Source organism: Chanodichthys erythropterus, chromosome 10, assembly GCF_024489055.1.
Source record: "Chanodichthys erythropterus isolate Z2021 chromosome 10, ASM2448905v1, whole genome shotgun sequence".
NCBI lineage: Eukaryota > Metazoa > Chordata > Actinopteri > Cypriniformes > Xenocyprididae > Chanodichthys > Chanodichthys erythropterus.
Window position 1 is genome coordinate 52,412,805 of NC_090230.1, and position 22,741 is coordinate 52,435,545.

Sequence of the window (22,741 nt, forward strand, 5' to 3'; positions counted from 1 at the left end):
CTGACGTCAGGAAGAGGTTTCCAGCTAGGGCTGGATGGAGCCAACGGCTGCAGTTGTGTCCTATGGAAAGGGTTAATGATTGGTCGATTGCGCATGCTTGAAGGAAACAGAGGGATTTTACAGCATAGCATGTCCAGGGACAGACGGAAAGCAAACAGTGGATGATCTTTGGACTCTGCTAGGCTGGAAGAGGGAAGCTGGTAAAACAGCTGGATGAGGGAGAGACGTGGGCTAGTCACTAAACCGTCTAGCGTCATATAATGAAAAACCTTCCAATCTTATTTACGTAGTTTAGCTCAAAATTGGGCAGGCGTACCTAGAAGAAACTAATTGTATTGCTCAAGAGAAGACAATTGTTCTATTTAATCGAATTGCTGTAAAATACAAACAACTGACATACAGTGGGTACAGAAAGTATTCAGACCCCCTTAAATTTTTCACTCTTTGTTATATTGCAGCCATTTGCTAAAATCATTTAAGTTCATTTTTTTTCCTCATTAATGTACACACAGCACCCCATATTGACAGAAAAACACAGAATTGTTGACATTCTTGCAAATTTATTATAAAAGAAAAACTGAAATATCACATGGTCCTAAGTATTCAGACCCTTTGCTCAGTATTTAGTAGAAGCACCCTTTTGATCTAATACAGCCATGAGTCTTTTTGGGAAAGATGCAACAAGTTTTTCACACCTGGATTTGGGGATCCTCTGCCATTCCTCCTTGCAGATCCTCTCCAGTTCTGTCAGGTTGGATGGTAAACATTGGTGGACAGCCATTTTTAGGTCTCTCCAGAGATGCTCAGTTGGGTTTAAGTCAGGGCTCTGGCTGGGCCATTCAAGAACAGTCACAGAGTTGTTGTGAAGCCACTCTTCGTTATTTTAGCTGTGTGCTTAGGGTCTTTGTCTTGTTGGAAGGTAAACCTCCGGCCCAGTCTGAGGTCCTGAGCACTCTGGAGAAGGTTTTCATCCAGGATATCCCTGTACTTGGCCGCATTCATCTTTCCCTCGATTGCAACCAGTCGTCCTGTCCCTGCAGCTGAATAACACCCCCACAGCATGATGCTGCCACCACCATGCTTCACTGTTGGGACTATATTGGACAGGTGATGAGCAGTGCCTGGTTTTCTCCACACATACCGCTTAGAATTAAGACCAAAAAGTTCTATCTTGGTCTCATCAGACCAGAGAATCTTATTTCTCACCATCTTGGCAAACTCCATGTGGGCTTTCATGTGTCTTGCACTGTGGAGAGGCTTCCGTCGGGCCACTCTGCCATAAAGCCCCGACTGGTGGAGGGCTGCAGTGATGGTTGACTTTCTACAACTTTCTCCCATCTCCTGACTGCATCTCTGGAGCTCAGCCACAGTGATCTTTGGGTTCTTCTTTACCTCTCTCACCAAGGCTCTTCTCCCCCGATAGCTCAGTTTGGCCGGACGGCCAGCTCTAGGTAGGGTTCTGGTCATCCCAAACGTCTTCCATTTAAGGATTGTGGAGGTCACTGTGCTCTTAGGAACCTTAAGTGCAGCAGAATTTTTTTTGTAACCTTGGCCAGATCTGTGCCTTGTTCCTTTGACCTCATGATTCTCATTTGCTCTGACATGCACTGTGAGCTGTAAGGTCTTATATAGACAGGTGTGTGGCTTTCCTAATCAAGTACAATCAGTATAATCAAACACAGCTGGACTCAAATGAAGGTGTAGAACCATCTCAAGGATGATCAGAAGAAATGGACAGCACCTGAGTTAAATATATGTGTGTCACAGCAAAGGGTCTGAATACTTAGGACCATGTGATATTTCAGTTTTTCTTTTTTAATAAATCTGCAAAAATGTCAACAATTCTGTGTTTTTCTGTCAATATGGGGTGCTGTGTGTACATTAATGAGGGAAAAAAATGAACTTAAATGATTTTAGCAAATGGCTGGAATATAACAAAGAGTGAAAAATTTAAGGGGGTCTGAATACTTTCTGTACCCACTGTACATTACATAGATCTCTTTCCTATTGGTAGAGATTATCAAAACACTACAAAACAGATCATCCTCATGTTTATGGCATACTATATCAAATGTCAGCTGAAGATATGCAAGAAAGGGCTGACCTCTTTTATTGATACAGATTACAAAGACAGGGCAGAGGAACAGGAAATGTTGCAAGCCGGATTAAAACACAAATTTTCTACATGAGCACTATTGCTCAATGCGTCGGCATGTGCGCAAACCACTAGGGCACAGCTTCAACCTATATAGTTTGAGACTGAAAGGAATAGTTCACTCAGTTAGGCAGGATGTTCATGCTGTTCTTTTCCATAATAAAGGGAAATGGGGACAAAAAGGGAGAAAAAAAACAACATAAAAGTTCATTAGTATTTGTTCACTATATTGTAAGTCTTCTTAAGTCATTTGACATGTCTGGGTGACAGTCATTTTAATTTTTTTGTTTTTGCAGTAGTTCTGATTGCATTTCCACTAGGGCTGTACAATATATTGTTTTAGCACTGATATTGCAATGTGCGCATCCGTGATTGTCACATCGCAGGATGTGCCGTCAAGTATAAATATTCAAGCGATTTTAAACCATTCGAGCACAAGACAACATAAAAGAGAACTCAATTCAGAACTCAAGTGCTGTTTTCTGTGCGCGCACAAAGAGCAGCACAGACAGCACGCCATCAACGAATTCCATTCTCTTCCCCGTCTATTTGTGCTTGAACGGACACATACGCGCAAAATTATGTCATAGCGCCCATCTCGGTGAGTATCCTTATAAACACATTTGCTTATGGCTTATGTGAATGTAAACAATTGATAAAGAAAATGGATACATGTCATATATATGTATATATTGTTTAGGGGGCAGTTGTGGCTTAATGGTTAGAATCAGACTTGTAACCCAAAGGTCACGGATTCGAGTCTCAGTACCAGCAGGAAATGTAGGTGGGGGGACTGAATGAACAGTGATCTTTTTCACTCTTATTACCCACAACTGAGGTGCCCTCGAGCAAGGCACCAAACCCCCAATCACTCCCTGGGAGCCGCAGCAAAAAATGGCTACCCACTGCTCCGGGTGTGTTGACGGTTTTTGTGGGGGGGTGTGTGTGTATATGTGTGCACTTGGATGGATGAAGCTCAAATTCCGAGCATGGGACACCATACTTGGCTACACATCACTTTCACTTATATTGGATGTATTTGGTCTTAAAGTGACAGCAGCCTAATATTCCTGCTGTGTCATTAATGTCAATAAACAAAATACAAAGAGAAAATCAAAATCTTTTGTAACAAAGATCAATTATATTTATATAATTTATACAGTGAAGGCTATACAGTTAAGTTATTTTACATTTGATTATTTAATTTCTGTACCTTAAGACTTGAAAAACAAAAAGCACCATTTATTTAATTTGTATGTTTTTTTTTTTTTTTTTTTTCCTATGCTTGTAATTTGTCTATTATTGTCTATGCAGATTAATTGCCCTACAAAATCACCCATCATTCTAGAATGATTAATTCTTTCCAAATAGAGCTATTAAAGTCATCTGGTGAAATGGTTTTCAAATCACAATTTTATATATATATATATATCTCACAGAATAAAATGTCGCAACGTAAAAAAAATTTCAATATTGTGCAGGTCTAACTTCCACATACTCAAATTTGAGAGTGAAAGCGAATGACAATTTTCAGTGAATAATCATTTAACTAAGCAAATAAATAAACGGCTCATCACACAATTTTTTCCTTTACATAAATGACATCAAGCAAATATTAGTTTAAGATACTTTATACATAAAGTCATTTGTTGGAGTGTGCACACAAACATTTTAATAACACATTTTTCCTTGTCAGTGACTGTGTACAATACCTATAGAACTTCAAAAATGTGAGTAAACTCATTATGTCCCAAACATGTCAGTGATAATTGTCAGTATTGTTTCAAGAGTTTAAAAAAAGGTGAGAACTTCCACAAGTTGGCACAAGGAATGTGTATATTACAAAGAGTGACAGTTCTCTTCTAAAATGCAGTCCAAACACTGCTGGCCTAAACAGTAACAGTATATAAAGTGACACAGAGTTAGAAGTGAGAAATGTACAGAAATAAGTAACAGGTTAAACAGTCACAATAATGATTGGCAATATTAACATTAACATACATTTTACATATTGGCAGTGCTTGTGAAAAATACAATAATTTTTACATTGAAATTTGGATTAACAAGGTGAGACTTTTTGCACAGGCAACAAACGAAGGGACACATTTAGTGTTACTATCTTTTTCCTGTTTGTTTTTGCAGTTTGAGTCATTTCTGGAAAAACAAAGCACAACACAGTACAAAATTCCTCAAATGAACAAATAAAGAAAACAAATCAAACAAAACAAAGAAACGGAGTAACAACAAGACTTCACAGAAGAAAAGAATCATCTTTACTTAAAAGGAAAAAAAAAACAGAAGTTAAAATCATTTAAATAGAAAATATCATAACAAATAAAGTAAGGCCGCTTTGAAATTAAAACAAACAAAACTCACTATTATCTTTAATTGATCAGTGATCATATTTGAGCTTGATCTGATATTTGTTGACTTTCCCTCTCTCTCATTCCACTATATAAATATAAAGTATTGAAAAGTATTACACGACACCCCATTAAAGCATTCACACATTTAAGCTTCAATACTGTCCGATTATGCTGCATTGTCCTTCGATGGACAAAAAAATAAAATAAATAAATAATAATAATGTGTAAATGTGAACTTGATTATTGCTGCCACGTACTGGTCATAGACAATGGCTGAAGTACCGCTCACTTTGAAATGAATGGTGACCATAAGAGGCAGAAGACTTGTGGGCTGAGGTGCAAACAGGTCATCCATCTTCTGAGCGGCCGCAAAGCCTGTAAGAAAGGCACACTTTCGGCTGACGGACGTGTCACGTGCGAGCTGACTTGGAAATGATGTGAAATGTACATGGTGTCTCTCTACAAACACTTTTTTTTGGACTTGTCAGTTCTGATTACTTATTCTTATTCATGCAACGAACCACGCCACAACACCAAGTGAATGAGATCTGGCCCCTAGGAAAGTAACACACTCTGTCTCAGGAGCCACAACATTCATAACAATCATAATCATTACATTTCAACCTGACACATTCACAGCATTAACAAAATAAGGCAATAAACACATGGCAAAAAGGGGTTACAGAGAAAAAGTGCATGAATAGATGTGGAATCTCTGAATTTTACAAACTGATGACCCGACACACTCACAGCGCCATCTAATGGTCGGAGGTCAAATCTCAGATTCAAACATTCTGAATGCTCATAGGACTTTAAGTCAGGGATAGATGCAATATTTTTTCTTGCAAACAAAATGTTTTCGAGGGAGACATGCCTGGTTTTACTGTTGTGTACGGTTTACTGTTATTGAGTTAATGAAACATTGAAAATGGCTGAATCATAAAGTGAAAGCATCACCCAAAAGCAGTGAAATTATTTAGCATTTTCTTATTTTTATATTATATTTAATTGTATATTTCAAGGAAATGTGGTCTGTTTTTATGAGATTCACCCAAAAACATATTTCTAAAAAATATCGAATGCAAAAAAACACCTAATTAGGCAAAACTGAGGCACAATACAACCCAGTCCTGTACGTCTATCCATCACAGTCTCGTTATTTATAAAATATGGCACCTACCCTGAATAGTCCTTTGCTAGTTTGTCAGTGGCTTGGTGTGTGAGTGTGTTTCATTGTATATTAACATATGAAAAAAAATAATTGTTGATTGTTTTTATCAGGATGACTCCACATTCATTTTTAGACTAACGGTGCTCTTTATAAAATGTCACATGGCTGCTGAAAGCCCTTCTCTTTTGGACAGAAGTGGGTGTCAGTGGGCAGCAAAAACATTGGTGTGGACACAGAAAGGTGACAGTGTTGAATCCAGCCTTTGTTTATCCATTCAACAACTAAAAGAGTTTCAGATTGCCTTTGGCTGTCAGAACGTCCTCACCTCCCCTCTTCGGCCGAGCGGGTCTCGGACTTGAGTTTCACAAACTCTTTGGCCACCTCGTCACCTGAGCGCTGGGAGAGGATGCGCATGACAGTGAGGCCCGTGTCATCAATGTGTATCCGTGGGCCCAGTGGACACCAGCAGGCGCAGCTGGCCCTCGGTGCGACATCACGCAACTGTATGACGGCGATACCGACCACGCGGTCCGCACGGCCAAAGCAGTAGTCCTTCACACAAACCTGCAGCTCGTAACACTCCGGGCCATCCTCGTTTCCGAGAATACTGCAAAGAGAGGGGGATTCTTTATTTACTAGTACTGACAACTACCCATCTATCTGTATATATCCATCCATTCATCTAATCTACCTATCTGTCTATCTATACACCCATCCATCCATTTTCTATCTATCCATCCATCCATCTATCTATCAGAAATCAATCCATCTAGGAATCCATCTATCCACCCACCCACCCATCCTCTAGAAATCCATCTATCTAGATATCCTTCTATCCACCCATCCATCCATCCATCCACCCACCCACCCACCCACCCATCCTCTAGAAATCCATCTATCTAGATATCCTTCTATCCACCCATCCATCCATCCATCCACCCACCCACCCACCCACCCATCCTCTAGAAATCCATCTATCTAGATATCCTTCTATCCATCCATCCATCCATCCATCCATCCTCTAGAAATCCATCTATCTAGGAATCCATCTATCCAGAAATCCAACTATCCACCCATCCATCCATCCATCCATCTATCCATCTATCCTCTAGAAATCCATAAATCCATCTATCCACCCATCCATCCATCCATCCACCCATCCATCCATCTATGTAGATATCCTTCTATCCATCCATCCATCCATCCATCCATCCATCCTCTAGAAATCCATCTATCCACCCATCCATCCATCCATCCATCCTCTAGAAATCCATCTATGTAGATATCCTTCTATCCACCCATCCATCCACACATCCATCCTCTAGAAATCCATCTATCTAGGAATCCATCTATCCAGAAATCCATCTATCCTCTAGAAATCCATCTATGTAGATATCCTTCTATCCATCTATCCACCATCCACCCATCCATCCATCCATCCTCTAGAAATCCATCTATGTAGATATCCTTCTATCCACCCATCCATCCACACATCCATCCTCTAGAAATCCATCTATCTAGGAATCCATCTATCCAGAAATCCATCTATCCTCTAGAAATCCATCTATGTAGATATCCTTCTATCCATCTATCCACCATCCACCCATCCATCCATCCATCCTCTAGAAATCCATCTATGTAGATATCCTTCTATCCACCCATCCATCCACACATCCATCCTCTAGAAATCCATCTATCTAGGAATCCATCTATCCAGAAATCCATCTATCCTCTAGAAATCCATCTATGTAGATATCCTTCTATCCTTCTATCCACCATCCACCCATCCACCCATCCATCCATCTATCCTCTAAAAATCCATCTATCCAGAAATCCATCTATACAGAAATCCTTCCATCCATCCTCTAGAAATCCATCTATGTAGATATCCTTTTATCCACCCATCCATCCATCCATCCATCCATCCATCCATCAATCCTCTAGAAATCCATCTATCTAGGAATCCATCTATCCACCCATCCATCCTCTAGAAATCCATCTATCTAGATATCCTTCTATCCAGAAATCCATCTATCCTCTAGAAATCCATCTATCTAGGAATCATATATCTAAATATCCTTCTATCTAGAAATCCATCTGCCCATCCATCCATCCATCCATCCATCCACCACTTAGTAACATCTATCTGTCAGGCCTTTTCAACCATCAGGAGTTTTATTGTATTGATGCTTTGGCAATTTTGTGTATACCATCATCATTTTCTCTCTTTCAATAATTGTGAAAGAGAGAGATGCATCCATTTTGTAATCTCATCTGATTCCTCATGCATCGTTTAATGTACTGTTGTTCATTAATCTAATTTGTCCTGAATGACTAGGTATTGCACTCACAAATGGAAGGTCTCGTTAAATTTGGGCGCCCAGCTGTTGTTCTTTGATTTGGTGGTGAACCTGCGCTTCTTGTCGCTGAGGTGAGGACCAATCATGGTGACCTCCACAAACGGCCGAAACATCCCAGATGTCTGCCACTTCAGATCGTTTGCAGCCACAACTAGATAAAGAGAAATGCAACTCAGAAAATACACTTGTGGAATAGACAAAGCTCACTTAAAAGCAATACAAATGCAGTAAGACATACCTTTAACTGTAACTTTATGCTCTCCTGTGCCCGGGTGAGTGAAGAGGTCAATCTGTATGGATACTTCCCCTACTGGTTTATCAACTCCTGAGCCTAAACACAGATATATTTACTTAATCTAAATGGGGACAATCAATAGACTTGTTTTTAAATTGAGCAAGTTATAAATACTATAACCTAACCAGAAAGAAAGAAAGCAAGCTTTCTGCAATTTCATAATAATAATAATAAAACTTTATTTACATTGTTTTTACAAATGAGGAAGCCCTCGAATGTCCCCAAAAGGAGATGTTGTCAGGTTTAGCTCACTTTTGAGTATCAATTTGTCACCAAAATATAGTTAGGAAGGTACACAAACACACACAGTGAAACACAGGCCTCACATGCACATTGGAGGAAATTAAGAAAAAATTAAGCATTAGAGAAATGGAGCAGAAAGATGTACCGGATTTACATAAATAGGAAGTAATGACAATGACACATCAAGGAATGTGACTCCAAAGGTCAAAATAAGATTTTTGTGGCTTTTAATTTAGCATTAAGTTAGCATTGGACATTAAAGACCATGTTTTCATTAACTTTTCTCTTCCAGGCACAGACAAAACATATTGAGTGTTTCTCAAACAGAAGGATGCATCCAAGTGAGGCAGTGTCCTTCCTTGTCCAGTCCTTCGCTAGAATCCTCCGCAGCATTAAACGCTAGAATGAGACGGTCTAGTAAGTGCGCATGGCTACGTCATAAATGTTTCCGCAGCTGTTACGGCAAAAACATACTATTAAAATTATAATTTGAAAAATACTTTATATCAAAAAGCTTTATATTAACCAACTTTCTATTAATGCAGTACAGATATTTACAGCCATCTCTGGTCTCCCTGTGGTTTACATTATGCAGAGTTTAGCATTATGTGAATAATTTACAACAAAAAAGAAAACATAATAACTCAAAAATCTTTTTTTTTTTTTCTTGTATTACACAGTGAAACTAGATGAGCTCAATGCCAGTTCATTTACTGCTAACTCCTTTTCATGAATTGGAATGTGTGCAAAGGATTGGGTGACTGGAGGGCATGAAGCATACACTTGTTCCACCCTTCAAAAAAAGCCGAATGAAGAATGCAAAATGAAAGCTGCCTTCAAAGGATCCTTCACTTTGAGACATACTTTGCATATCTTGGCTGGCATATCATCAAGCTTCAGTCTTACTAGGACGCAACCTTTCTGACTGAGAAGCAGCCAATGTTTATTCAACCTGCACATATGGGCGTTTCGTGTTTTTTTTTTTTGTCCAATCAAATGCTTTCTAGACTGAATGTAATAGGTCCGTGTACGTTTTGATAGTTTGTTTTCCAATTTGAAACGAAATACGCAGAAACGAGAAAACGGTCGTTTCCCGTTTTTTCGTTTGTTAAAAAAAACGGAAAAACGAGATTTTGACTGGATTTTCGTTTTTTTCGGGTCACGGATAGAAAACGGAAACACGACGTCAAAACTCGTTTTCCACATGTGGGCGGTCATTACACGCCCCTTTCAGCCGATTGGTCAATCAAATCTGAGCCAGTGACGTCATCTTCAGTTCGTTCAACAAAATAATAGTCCTCTGCCGCTATATCAGTATGTCATAAATCGGCTTTCTTCTGTGCAACCTAACGCGTATTTCACAGAAATATGTTTGCACAGATAAAAAAAAGTTTTAAAAAACCTACAGTAAATTTAATTAAGTCTGTTTTTAAGCTGTTTTTAAAATGTAAATGCCTCTACATCTGTTACTAAGCGCATGACATCCTTTGGGCTACTACCACCGATCAATAGGCTATACATAATGACAGACTATTATCTATTATAGATCAGTGGCTACTGCACTCATTTTTTTTTCTTATTTTAATGTTTTGTTTACATTTTATACATTTAAATTCAATAATTTAGCAGACGCATTCCTTGCAGTAGACTATACAGTCATATTAGAAAATAGGCTATCCACTAGGTGGCAACACCTAATAACGGTATCACCATCGGGGGGCTTTTTAGTTTTCCTTAGCTTATAAATGGCCATACAGATTTTATCTCTCAAATTAAACACTTTTATGAACACAGTGAACATTACTATTATGTCACAGTTTACTTGCTATCCTCACTTTTTCTGTCTTTCCTTCGCTTTTGAATGAATTAGCTATAAATGGCCCTGAACATTTTACTTTCAATTTCGATTTAACGGCTATTGGCGATTCTGCGTCAATTGCTTCAGTGGACAACAGCAAAACAAAAACTCTCGTATATTAAACATAGAAGTTTTATTATCTTTGTAATTATTTTATTTTGTAAATATTCGTGGCTTAAACAGCGGGAAAATTTACTGTATGCAGTTCTGTGGATGTTTTGAAAAGTTTAAACTAAACGAAAATTATTGTTGCCTTGTCAATATAATTTCTGTTTTTTCCCCCTGACTTTCAACTGATGCGATCATCGTTTCATTAACCGATAAAATTATATTAAATTAGAATTAAACGAAATTTGATAAATGTCTGTGAATCATTAAAAAATTCCAGGGGTTTAGTTTTAGCCTACATAAACAAATAGCAGAATAAACAACAGAACATGAGGATTCATTATCATCAAGCACCTGCAGCGCTTCTGTGAACGGAGAACAAAGGATTCAAAAAGGAATAGGCTAAATAGCCTATGTCTATGCGCGAAATTTATTTCACTTAAGTAATTAATATTACCAAAATGAAAGGGGAAAAAATGCGACAATATGAGTGTCGGTTTATTTTTGAGAAGTTCACAGAAAGGAAACCAATACGGCAGAAAATTTCTTTGTTTATTTTACGAGCAATGTTTTGTTTGTGAGTGTACAAAAATAATAGGCCTATTTAACCTTTCACAGATTCGAATGGTGTTACATATATTTGACCATAAATGTCTAAGTATTAAGTTGTTTCCGCTTTTATAAGAAAATTCAAGTGAACGCGTCGGCGCCTCACGCACACACAACATCAGTTTTAGGAACTTGACGCCACAGCCTGTTAACTGTCAAAATATGTACATTCAACCAAATATATAAAACGTTATAGGCCTACTGCTCATTTTAAGTAGTCTGTGTAGGCTACAATAAAAGCGTTTAAATAATAAATATAGTTTAGCCTCCAAATCGTGAATATTGAAACATTTGGATTTGTGTCAAATTAGAGAGGTAGTTATAACGCCGGTTTCTGTTTCAGTTCAGCTTTAAATTAATTCGTTTTGGCTTAACATTTATATATTATTTTTGTCATAACTAAAAAGGCTATGTAGCTGTAATTTTGATCTTTAATGTTTGATCTTTACATATTCCCTAAATCTTTTAACCAAAGGGTTATTAACATTTCAGCAGGCAATTAGGCTATATAAAATAAATAAATAGAGATGAGCGATTGTTCGTTTTTCAAAATTGCTATTTATTTATTGTGATTTATTCTATTTATTCAAAATAGAATAAAATAAAACCTGTAGGTTTTTTTTTTTTTGTTTTTTTTAATCTCTGCTTTTCATCCGCTCCTCTGTGTGGGTAGTTTCACTATTAAACTACAAACAGCATTACAACAGTCTGTGTGCTGATTAACATTTCTGAAATAAATATTTCTGTGAAATACGCGTTAGGTTGCACAGAAGAAAGCCGATTTATGACATACTGATATTACGGTCCGTGTACGTTTTGATAGTTTGTTTTCCAATTTGAAATGAAATACGCAGAAACGAGAAAATGGTCGTTTCCCGTTTTTTCGTTTGTTAAAAAAAACGGAAAACCGAGATTTTGACTCGATTTTCGTTTTTTCGGGTCACGGATAGAAAACGGAAACACGACTTCAAAACTCGTTTTCCACATGTGGGCGGTCATTACACGCCCCTTTCAGCCGATTGGTCAATCAAATCTGAGCCAGTGACGTCGTCTTCAGTTCGTTCTACAAAATAACAGTCCTCTGCCGCTATATCAGTAGATGTCATAAATCGGCTTTCTTCTGCCTAACGCGTATTTCACAGAATATTTATTTCAGAAATGTTAATCAGCACACAGACTGTTGTAATGCATAGTGAAACTGCACTACCCACACATAGGAGCGGATGAAAAGAGCAGATTAAAAAAAAAAAAAGTTTTTATTTTATTCTATTTTGAATAAATAGAATAAATCACAATAAATACGTAGTGTAAGAACTTTTGAAAAACGAACAATAGCTCATCTCTCTTTATTTATTTATTTTATATGGCCTAATGCCTGCTGAATATAGGCTAATGTTAATAACCCTTTGGTTAAAAGATTGAGGGAATATGTAAAGATCAAACATTAAAGATCATAATTACAGCTACATAGCTATTTTAGTTATGACAAAAATAATATATAAATGTTAAGCCAAAACGAATTAGTTTAAAGCTGAACTGAAACAGAAACCGGCGTTATAAATAGGCCTACCTCTCTAATTTGACAAATCCAAATGTTTCAATATTCACGATTTGGAGGCTAAACTATAGCCTATTTATTATTTAAACGCTTTTATTGTAGCCTACACAGACTACTTAAAATGAGCAGTATAACTTTTTATATATTTGGTTGAATGTAGGCCTATGTTATTTTGACAATTAACAGACTGTGATGTCAAGTTACTAAAACTGATGTTGTGTGAGCGCGTGAGGCGCCGACGCGTTCACTTGAATTTTCTTATAAAAGCGGAAACAACATAAAATACTCAGACATTTATGGTCAATGTAACACCATTCGAATCTGTGAAGGGTTAAATAGGCCTATTATTTTTGTACACTCACAATAAAAACAAAACATTGCTCGTAAAATAAAGAAATTTTCTGCAGACTCGGTTTCCTTTCTGAACTTCTCAAAAATGAACCGACACTCATATTGTCGCATTTTTTCCCCTTTCATTTTCGTAATATGTTAATTACTTAAGTGAAATAAATTTCGCGCATAGACATATGCTATTTATTCCTTTTATATAATTTAATCCTTTTTTTTTTCGTTCACAGAAGCGCGGCAGGTGGGTAATGATGTTCTGTTGTTTTTTCTGCTATTTGTTCATGTAGGCTAAAACTAACCCCCTTGGATTTTTTTTGTTTTTGTTTTATGATTCACAGACATTTATCAAATTTCGTTTAATTCTAATTTAATATAATCTTGCCGGTTAATGAAACGATGATCGCATCAGTTGAAAGTCAGGGGGAAAAACAGAAATTATATTGACAAGGCAACAATAATTTTCGTTTAGTTTAAGTTTTTCAAAACATGAACTGCATACAGTAAATTTTCCCGCTGTTTAAGCCACGGATATTTACGAAATAAAATAATTATAAAGATGATAAAATATAATAAAAATAATTACAAGGATAATAAAAGTTCTATGTTTAATATACGGGAGTTTTTGTTTTGCTGTTGTCCACTAAAGCAATTGACGCAGAATCGCCAATAGCCGTTAAATCGAAATTGAAAGCAAAATGTTCAGGGCCATAGCTAATTCATTCAAAAGCGAAGGAAAGACAGAAAAAGTGAGGATAGCAAGTAAACTGTGACATATGATAATGTTCACTGTGTTCATAAAAGTGTTTAATTTAAGAGATAAAATCAGCATGGCCATTTATAAGCTAAGGGAAACTAAAAAGCCCCCCGATGGTGATATCGTTATTAGGTGTTGCCACCTAGTGGATAGCCTATTTTCTAATATGACTGCATATTTTACTGCAAGGAATGCATCTGCTAAATGATTTAATTTAAATGTATAAAATATAAACACAACATTAAAATAAGAAAAAAAAAAAAAATGAGTGCAGTAGCCACTGATCTATAATAGAGAATAGTCTATCATTATAGCCTATTGATCGGTGGTAGTAGCCCAAAGGATGTCAATGTCATGCGCTTGGTAACAGATGTAGAGGAATTTACATTTTAAAAACACAATGACAGCTTAAAAACAGACTTAATTAAATTTACTGTAGTTTTTTTAAACTACTTTTAGCTGTGCAAACATATTTCTGTGAAATACGCGTTAGGTTGCACAGAAGAAAAAGCCGATTTATGACATCTACTAATATAGCGGCAGAGGACTGTTATTTTGTTGAATGAACTGAAGATGACATCACTGGCTCAGATTTGATTGACCAATCGGCTGAAAGGGGCGTGTAATGACCGCCCACATGTGGAAAACGAGTTTTGAAGTCGTGTTTCTGTTTTCTATCCGTGACCCCAAAAAAAAGAAAATCGAGTCAAAATCTCGTTTTTCCGTTTTTTTTTAACAAACGAAAAAACGGGAAACGACCGTTTTCTCGTTTCTGCGTATTTCATTTCAAATTGGAAAACAAACTATCAAAACGTACACGGACCGTAATACCAGTAATACCACATGCCTCTGATAAAAATCAGGACCCATAGCTGTGACCTAACTTAAGACTTTTTAAAAATGTTGTACCCCAACTTCCTGGAAATACATCAACACCGGAAAAATCATTAAGCCATTTCATGGGTCTTTAATGTTCCTAAAATAGGCTTCATTTTCATCATGCGAAATAAGATTTATTTATTTTAAGTTTTGGATTAAATATGACATGGTGATTGTGAGATTCACCCCATAAGGGGGCAAATGACCCCAAAACACATGTAGGAAAGGATCTGGAGAAGGGGACTGTGATCATTCGTGAGAGGGTATTTGGGTCTCAGGGAGTCTGTGGTGACCTACCCCTGGAGGGCTGTATTTTCTCACTAGGTGTTATCCTCATACCCTTCCCATTATGCACTTGGAGCAGAGACAGAGGCAGAAGCAGCAGTGAAAGAGACAACAGTCAAAGGCAAAGAATTAAAAACAAGAACAACAACAAAGAAACATGGACAGTAGCCACATTAAGCAATGAGAGACAGATAAAGCTTGAAGATATCAAGAGGTTTCTCTACAAAAAGTACTCAATTGAGGTCCATCTACAGTAATCCACAGCTCAATACTGACACCTAGTGAAGCACTGCTTAAACTAATCTCTAAGATATCAAAAGATATGAACTGAAGATACAAGAGTGATCAGTGAAGTTATAGCATTATATGGAAAAAAGAAATGGTGTGAACATTATTCAAAATATCTTCTTTTATGTTCCACGGAAGAAAGTAAGTTATACAGGTTTGGAACAACATGAGTGTAAATGATGAATGAATTGTAATACTATTCCTTTAATATTGATATTATGAGGTTATATGTATGAAGATAAAGTAGGTGTGTCAGTAGATGTGTGTCCAAGTCTGTGTGTTCACCTTGAGCATGCTGAGAAGTAACAAACGTCTTGATGAGTGTGTCAGTGGTCTGGGTATAGAGGGACAATGCATGTCTAAGTGAGGACAGTTCAGGACTCTTCTCCAGGAAGGCCTTCTTCAATCCATTTCCTCCAGCATGGAAGTATTGCTGCAGAGGTTAGAGAATAATCAAAGATTCATTTTGAAACAACATGGAACTTTATAGCTGCTTTAAAGAAAACATCATTTATACCTTTATAGTATCAAGGGCCACGTCCATGACTGCACACTGCTTGGGTGTCAGGCTTTTAGCATCACCAGACATGTGATCCTGCAGAGGCAAAAAAAAAACAAAAAAAACAATCTGACACAAACACAAACTACAACAGTTTCTTCCTTATCACATCAATGGACAGGAGTATCTGAACATTAAATAGATTTCCTTGACTTGTAAATAAGATGCAGTTATCTTTTAATTTTTTGGATTTCTCATATCAGAAACCTATTGAAGCCAGTTTCTGCCACAGAGTAAAATTAAATAGCTGTAAATAAATTTGTTGCATATATATTCACAATTACAAGAAATAAAGTTGCAATGACTAGAAATAAAGCTGCCATTACGAGAAGAAAATAGTATGTCACAATGTGAACATTTAAATCACAAAAACAAGAACTAAAGTTAAAAATTACATGAACAAAAAAATCAACTTTTGTAAAAAAACAGAAGAGTCTTTAATAGAAATCCAACGATTTTGAAATGAACCGTTTTTTTTTTTTTTTTAGTAAATAGTCTTGTTGTACTAGGTAGGAAGTTTTGAGTTCTAAAAAGTAACAGAACGGGCCCTATTTTTACGCATCACGCAGGTGCACTTAGAGCGTATCTGAATCCACTTTTGCTAGTTTAACGACAAAAAAAATGGTCGGTGCGCGAGGTGCATGGTCCAAAAGGGTTGTACTGTACCTAGTCTACTAATGAGTCATGGGTGTGTTTTGTGTCTAACATGCAATAAACCAATCAGAGTTTCATCTCCCATTTCTTTCAAAAGGCAGGTGCACTTGCACCATGATGGACTGCTATTTACGTGGCAGAATATAGAGACCTTCAACCTGACGAGTCAGTTTAAGTACATGTGTGTATTACCACGATTGGTCAAATAATTTGCCAATTTCATTCGTCATTACTGCAAATAGGTAATTCTGATACATGCAATGACTATCCATTATGACATGTAGGCAGTTTTATCTTTATGTACACAATAATAACTTTTATTTTTAATATTTGGCATGTTTGTGTACTGCTGCATGTCCCTGTGTGTGTAACAAGCAGAGTGTACGTGTGTTGTGCAACCACCTATAAGCGCATAATACCAACGTGCCTTTTAAAAAAACAAAATAAATAAATAAATAAATACTGTGCCATTGACTTTAGATCAGGTTTTTGTTGGTCAATGGTGCATTCGTTTTCAGTTGGCTAAAAATAGCAACATGCCAAAAATGCGCTTGAACACACCCCATGGGCAAACAGATGGGCGCGAGTGCATTTACTTTTTTTAAACAACATGCATGTGCATTTTTAAACAACGTGGGTACTGGACGTGAAAATGATAACTGCATCTGGCAAAAAACACTTGCGTTGCGTGTATGATATGGCCCTATAAAACAATTTTTTCATGATCTGACTCCTTTTAACAACAGAATGGGGAGAAGCGCAACAATATCAGTGAGATACAGAAAAATACTGGCCCACAGTTTGATAGGATATTTAGTTTACATAACCAAATTCACAGTATAAAGGGGGGTATAGAAACATATAGATAGCATTTAAATTGAGAATCTTCGTATATATATTCTGTTGCTGAACTCTGAGCTGGTTTAAAGAGATCATAGTCAGAATTAAACAAGCCTAGAGCGGTACCTTGAGTTTGGAGAGCTGACCCAGTTCTTTAGCTGCTGAAAATATCATTCCCTGGCAGAAAGAGATAAAAGTGTTACAGCATTTGAGTGTGTGGGGAAATCTGTACACCTAAAACATGGATTTTACATGTTAACATTTTACTTTAAGACAACGTGTTTCTTACAGGAAGCATTTAAAAGGTTTCAGAGTCTAGAATAATTGCTATAGAGCCACTGGCTTTTAAAATTAAGCATTTAGACCCCATACTGTATAACCTTTTAATGGCAAACTAAAGAATCACTTGATTTAGACAGCTTTTTCTGGGAAAAGTGTGAGGATCTCTTGCAGTTATGCAGGTCTTACAAAGGTGTCATTGCCCTGAGGAAGGATGATGGTCTTCTCAAGACTGTTCATTACAATCTTCCACAACTCCTTCAGCACTCTCTTCAGCACGGTTTTCTCACACACCGAGGCAAACAGCATCAAACTGCGCACAAATACACACAGATCAGGACAGGCTTCGGGTACAATAATAATAGTTTCTGTACAGATGAGGAGATTTCTACTCACTTTGCATCCAGGAAGTCCATCAGCGGCCGCAGCATGTTATCAGAGTCTGCCTCCACCTGATTTCGGCTGTTGGCGTTGACGGGACCTTTGATCTGGTACAGCAGACTGGCCATCTGACGCATGCAGTCATCAATGCGGCTCTGGAAACTACAGAGGAAGATCAGAATTCAGCACCCTCAAGTTATTCCAAACCTGTATACATTTCTTTGTTCTACTGAACACAAAGGAAGATATTTGGAAGAATGTCAGTAACCAAATAGATCTCGCCCCCGATTTTTTACCATAGTTGGAAAAATAAATAGTATGGTAGTTAATAGGGGATGAGATTTGTTTGGTTACAAACATTCTTCCAAATAACTTCCTTTGTGTTAAGCAGAACAAAGAAATGTATACAGGTTTTGAACTAATTGAGAGTGATTAAATAATGACAGAATTTTCAGATTTGGGTGAACTATCCATTTAAGTCTGTTTGTAGGACCATTAAGATTAAATAAAATGTGACGTGTGCATGACATGAAATGTTTTTTTTTTTATATATATATATATTATGGTAATGCGAATCAAAGAGGAAATGCTTATCTCCTTGCCTTGCATTACCATAATATAAAAAATAATGATATAATGCTAAATAAATATATTTATTTCTAATAATAATTATTAATAATTTCTTAAGTATTTATATCATTAGCATTATTGTAGTATTTGTTGCACTATATTTTGTATATGCTCATTTTAACAAAACAATTCCACTGCATTACAGTTTTTGGTAACATTTCATTTTACAGTGTCCTCATTACATGTTGCATGTTCTTACTATGGTAATAACAGTAAATTATGCATAATTCCATGCAACTAAACAGAACCCTTTTCCTAACCCTAAAACTATAGTTGTTTATTAATATTACTCCATACTTAAATGTATAATTACACTGTAACAAGGTCACAAAATAAAGTGTAAAATTAAGCACACTTTTCGACCAATTATCATTCATATAATGCAATTGTGCAGTAGTTAAATTGTGAAGTATTTATACATTATGGTGGCATTTCTTGTGCTGCCTTTAATTTATGCTGAATATATTAAAATGAATTAATAAATGACTGATAATTATGCAGAATTTATGTTTTCATTTAAAATACAGTAAAAGATACTATGCTACAGTAATAAAAATAATAATGTTTTTTTTTAAAAGTTAAATGTTTGGTCAATGGAAAAGATAAATGATCTTTATCTCTTTTATGCAAATCATTATTATTATTTTTTTTTATTTAGGTTTTACAATCTGCTTATTTTCGTGTGATTCACCCATATGTATATGATATATAAACACTGACGTGTTTCCAAAGGTGCTGCTCAGCTCGTCCAGGACGTTGTTCAGCTTGACCTGTAGATCATTCAGGATGTCACTGGCCTCTGTGTCCAGCTGCAAACACACACAAACAGCTTTGATTAGTTCAGTGGCTCTCCAGCATCACATCATTTCAAGAAACACCATTTCACCCGGTGCACATAACCCCAATGCTTCACTGATGGTATGGCAGTTCAGAGGGGGTGAAAAATACCATGGTTTACGGTGATGGGGCAAAAAGAACCTGCTAAAATCCACACAGTCCCAGGGAGAGGAGAGGGGGAAATGAAGAAAGACATAACTGGAGTCCTCTATTGTATATGTGCTCTGTTTATGAGCTCTCAAACACACGTGTACCGTATGACAGCACAGGCTGTGTAACCCACCTGTTTACTGTTGAACGCCACCTTCAGAAAGAGCAAAGTAAAGGAACATGTTTAACTCTCACTCAATTTAACAATTATGTAATAATCCCATACATTGACTAATCAGCTGAATTGAAAAAGAGGAAGGGGTGATGGGTTTAGTCATTCTGTTGAACAAGAGAATACTATTAGTATATAATGTCTAAAGGATGTATTATGTACTGCAGATGGAATACAGTGCTGAAGGGATGACATATTTTTGTTGGGCAAAACCCGGAAACAAATTCATATTTTAGCACATCCGGTTCCATCGTCCTGAAGTCAATGGTTTTTTTGAATGGGGTTTTGGTTAAATGCCTGAAATAAGGTCTGTGAACACAAGCACAAGATATTTTCATGTTTTATTCTAAGATATAAAATACATCAGTAATCTAAGTAAGCTTTTACTTATCTTGAAAAAGGCGGTTGCTAACAAGTGGCTAAATGGGACTACAGAGGGACAATAAACGCCATCAGGCTGAACAGGTAAACTCATCTACTCACTAGTCTGCTTTTACAGCCTCAGTGTGTTTATAATCGCACACTTGCAAATTATTATAATAACCCACACTTCCAGGGAAAATGCTTTTAAATAAAGACTGAAAAAGTTGGCCTAAAAATGTGTCATCACTGCAGCGCTTTATACTGCTGAACTCATGTTCACCCAATCATGAGCAATAAAAGTCAGGAGCATTTGCATCGATCGTCCTTTTGGCCCAAAGTGTTGTTGCTCTAGCACAATCAACCAATCACGAAATGTTCAACAATGGACAATTTAATCACTACAATTGGTCATGCGAATGCTTAATCTTGCATTCCTTCAATGAAATTAGTGGTTATTTTGCTTGATTTTTAGGACCAATAGGAAGGTTCAGACAAAATCTGGATCTATTAAAGGGATTGCTTAAATGAGCAAGTCTGAGCCTCACCTTCTGCTCTCTGTCTGCTTTCTCAGGCTTTTCGTAGATATAAAGAAATGTTGTATAATTATGTACCAAGTGCAAATCAAGAACAATTTTTGAATGTGTAATATGCCAAAAAGTGCATTTACATTCAAATTCAAATTCAAGGACAAATGAATCACTTTCTAAGAAATGACTAAAGGGACTCAATACACACCTTTTCCTCAGAGATCTCCATCTATGGGCAGGGTTAAGAAAAAAAATCAAAATCAAAACCGGTCTTTAATCGTCCACCTCTCATATAGGGATACAGTTAAACAATTACTGTGATGTTTAGGGAGCAACACTAGGGTGATGGTTAAATTAAAAGAGTGATTATCAAAATGAAAATTCCATTAGGCTCAATAGGAAAACAGAATATTAGTTACTCATAAAAGAGTCAGTGTACAGTTTTGGAACATTTAGGAAATTAATACAAATTTAAACATCAAATAGATAAACTTTACCAAAAAAAATGGAGAACCATTTCTTTATTGTGATACTGTCTTTACATAACATATATAAATTGCAATTATAAACTACTGTTCAAAAGACTCTCTTATGCTCTTATGCAAGGATGCATTTACTTAAAATATTGTGAAATTGTTTAACTGTTCTCTATTTTAATATATTGTAAAATGTTATTTATTTCTATGATGTCATATGACCATTACTCCAGTCTTCAGTGTCACATGATCCTTCAGAAATCATTTTAATATGCTGATTTGATGCTCAAGAAACATTTCTGTTTATTATCAAGGTTGTGCTGCTTCATATTTTTGTGAAAAACATGTTTCATTTTTTAAGGAATCTTTTAATATAGATGTTCAAAAGAACAGCATTTATTTGAAATAGATTTTTTTTATTTTTTTGTAATATTATAAATGTATTTTCTTTCACTTTTGATCAAGTTAATGCATCCTTGCTGAAAAAAAGTACTGATTTGTTTAAAAAAAAAATAAAAACTTTTGAACAGCAGTGTGCATTACATAAAAACTGTTATATAAAGCCTGCTATTATATAGTCTGTACATTCAGGTTGACGGTTTGAGATGATTTTGGAGCATTTTAGTCTAGAGATTTGTGGAAGGTATGAAGAGAATGTAATAAATTCCCCTATAAGACACAGACACAAATGAAGGTCACAGTGAGCCACTGTTTAAGGTTTCATGGGCAGAGTGGCTGAGGCTCGGATGGGAGTTCACACAAAGTTCAGACACGGTCTGATAAGAACAGACTGATGACTGCTGGCACTGGGACAGCAGCGTGTCTGTGGGCTGGAATGGGGCACTTGGGATATTGCTGGATTAAAAGGACAATAAGGGATGAAACACAACCATGAATCCAGCACGCATGATCCAATAACAAACCTCCTGTAACTCGTCCTCCTCATCCTCACTCTCTTCCTGCTGGGAACAGAAGCCAGATCATACAGTACAGTCAGAACTGAAGTACTGAAGCTAATGCGTGCCGGCCCATACAAATACGAGCCTCTCGTAATGTACCATCTTCCTAAGCAATGGGCTGTGGAGAAATCTGGCCAGCAGATGTCACTGCAGAGTAAACCTGAAATGCATTTGATTTTGGTCTTTTTCTGAGATTGATGTACGTACATCCTGAAACACGGAAATCGGACAAGTTCCCTTCAGAACCACCTTATAAGCTCTGTTATCAAAGAAAGAAAGAAAGAAAGAAAGAAAGAAAGAAAGAAAGAAAGAAAGAAAGAAAGAAAGAAAGAAAGAAAGAAAGAAAGAAAGAAAGAAAGAAAGAAAGAAAGAAAGAAAGAAAGAAAGAAAGAAAGAAAGAAAGAAAGAAAGAAAGGTGGACGCTGCTTTTCTATTGCTAAGTAAATAATATAAATCTCTGAGCAGAATTATTACGCAATAAAGAACTGCTAAGAACACAAACTTCTCACTGTAATAATGAACTATTTTGATATATATATATATATATATATATATATATATATATATATATATATATATATATATATATATATATATATATATATATATATATATATATATATATATTTTTTTTTTT

At 36.4% G+C, this 22,741-nt stretch overlaps 1 protein-coding gene across 2 annotated transcripts in view; it reads right to left on the minus strand.

Annotated features, from left to right (window-relative positions):
• Positions 1 to 3,809: 3,809 nt before the first annotated feature.
• Positions 3,810 to 22,741, minus strand: part of unc13bb (unc-13 homolog Bb (C. elegans)) — a 107,837-nt gene continuing 88,905 nt past the window's right edge. Inside the window, exons 31-40 of one of the 2 annotated variants that reach the window (XM_067398134.1) lie at positions 20,878 to 20,898; positions 19,341 to 19,429; positions 18,006 to 18,152; positions 17,799 to 17,922; positions 17,457 to 17,507; positions 15,795 to 15,872; positions 15,563 to 15,710; positions 8,291 to 8,383; positions 8,044 to 8,203; positions 3,810 to 6,299 (exon numbers count right to left, since the gene is read on the minus strand). In XM_067398134.1, coding sequence (XP_067254235.1) covers positions 6,014 to 6,299; positions 8,044 to 8,203; positions 8,291 to 8,383; positions 15,563 to 15,710; positions 15,795 to 15,872; positions 17,457 to 17,507; positions 17,799 to 17,922; positions 18,006 to 18,152; positions 19,341 to 19,429; positions 20,878 to 20,898 — 1,197 coding nt within the window. In that variant the 3' untranslated portion in view covers positions 3,810 to 6,013. The remainder of the gene's footprint in view (positions 6,300 to 8,043; positions 8,204 to 8,290; positions 8,384 to 15,562; positions 15,711 to 15,794; positions 15,873 to 17,456; positions 17,508 to 17,798; positions 17,923 to 18,005; positions 18,153 to 19,340; positions 19,430 to 20,877; positions 20,899 to 22,741) is intronic. The other variant, XM_067398135.1, reaches the window with a different exon arrangement.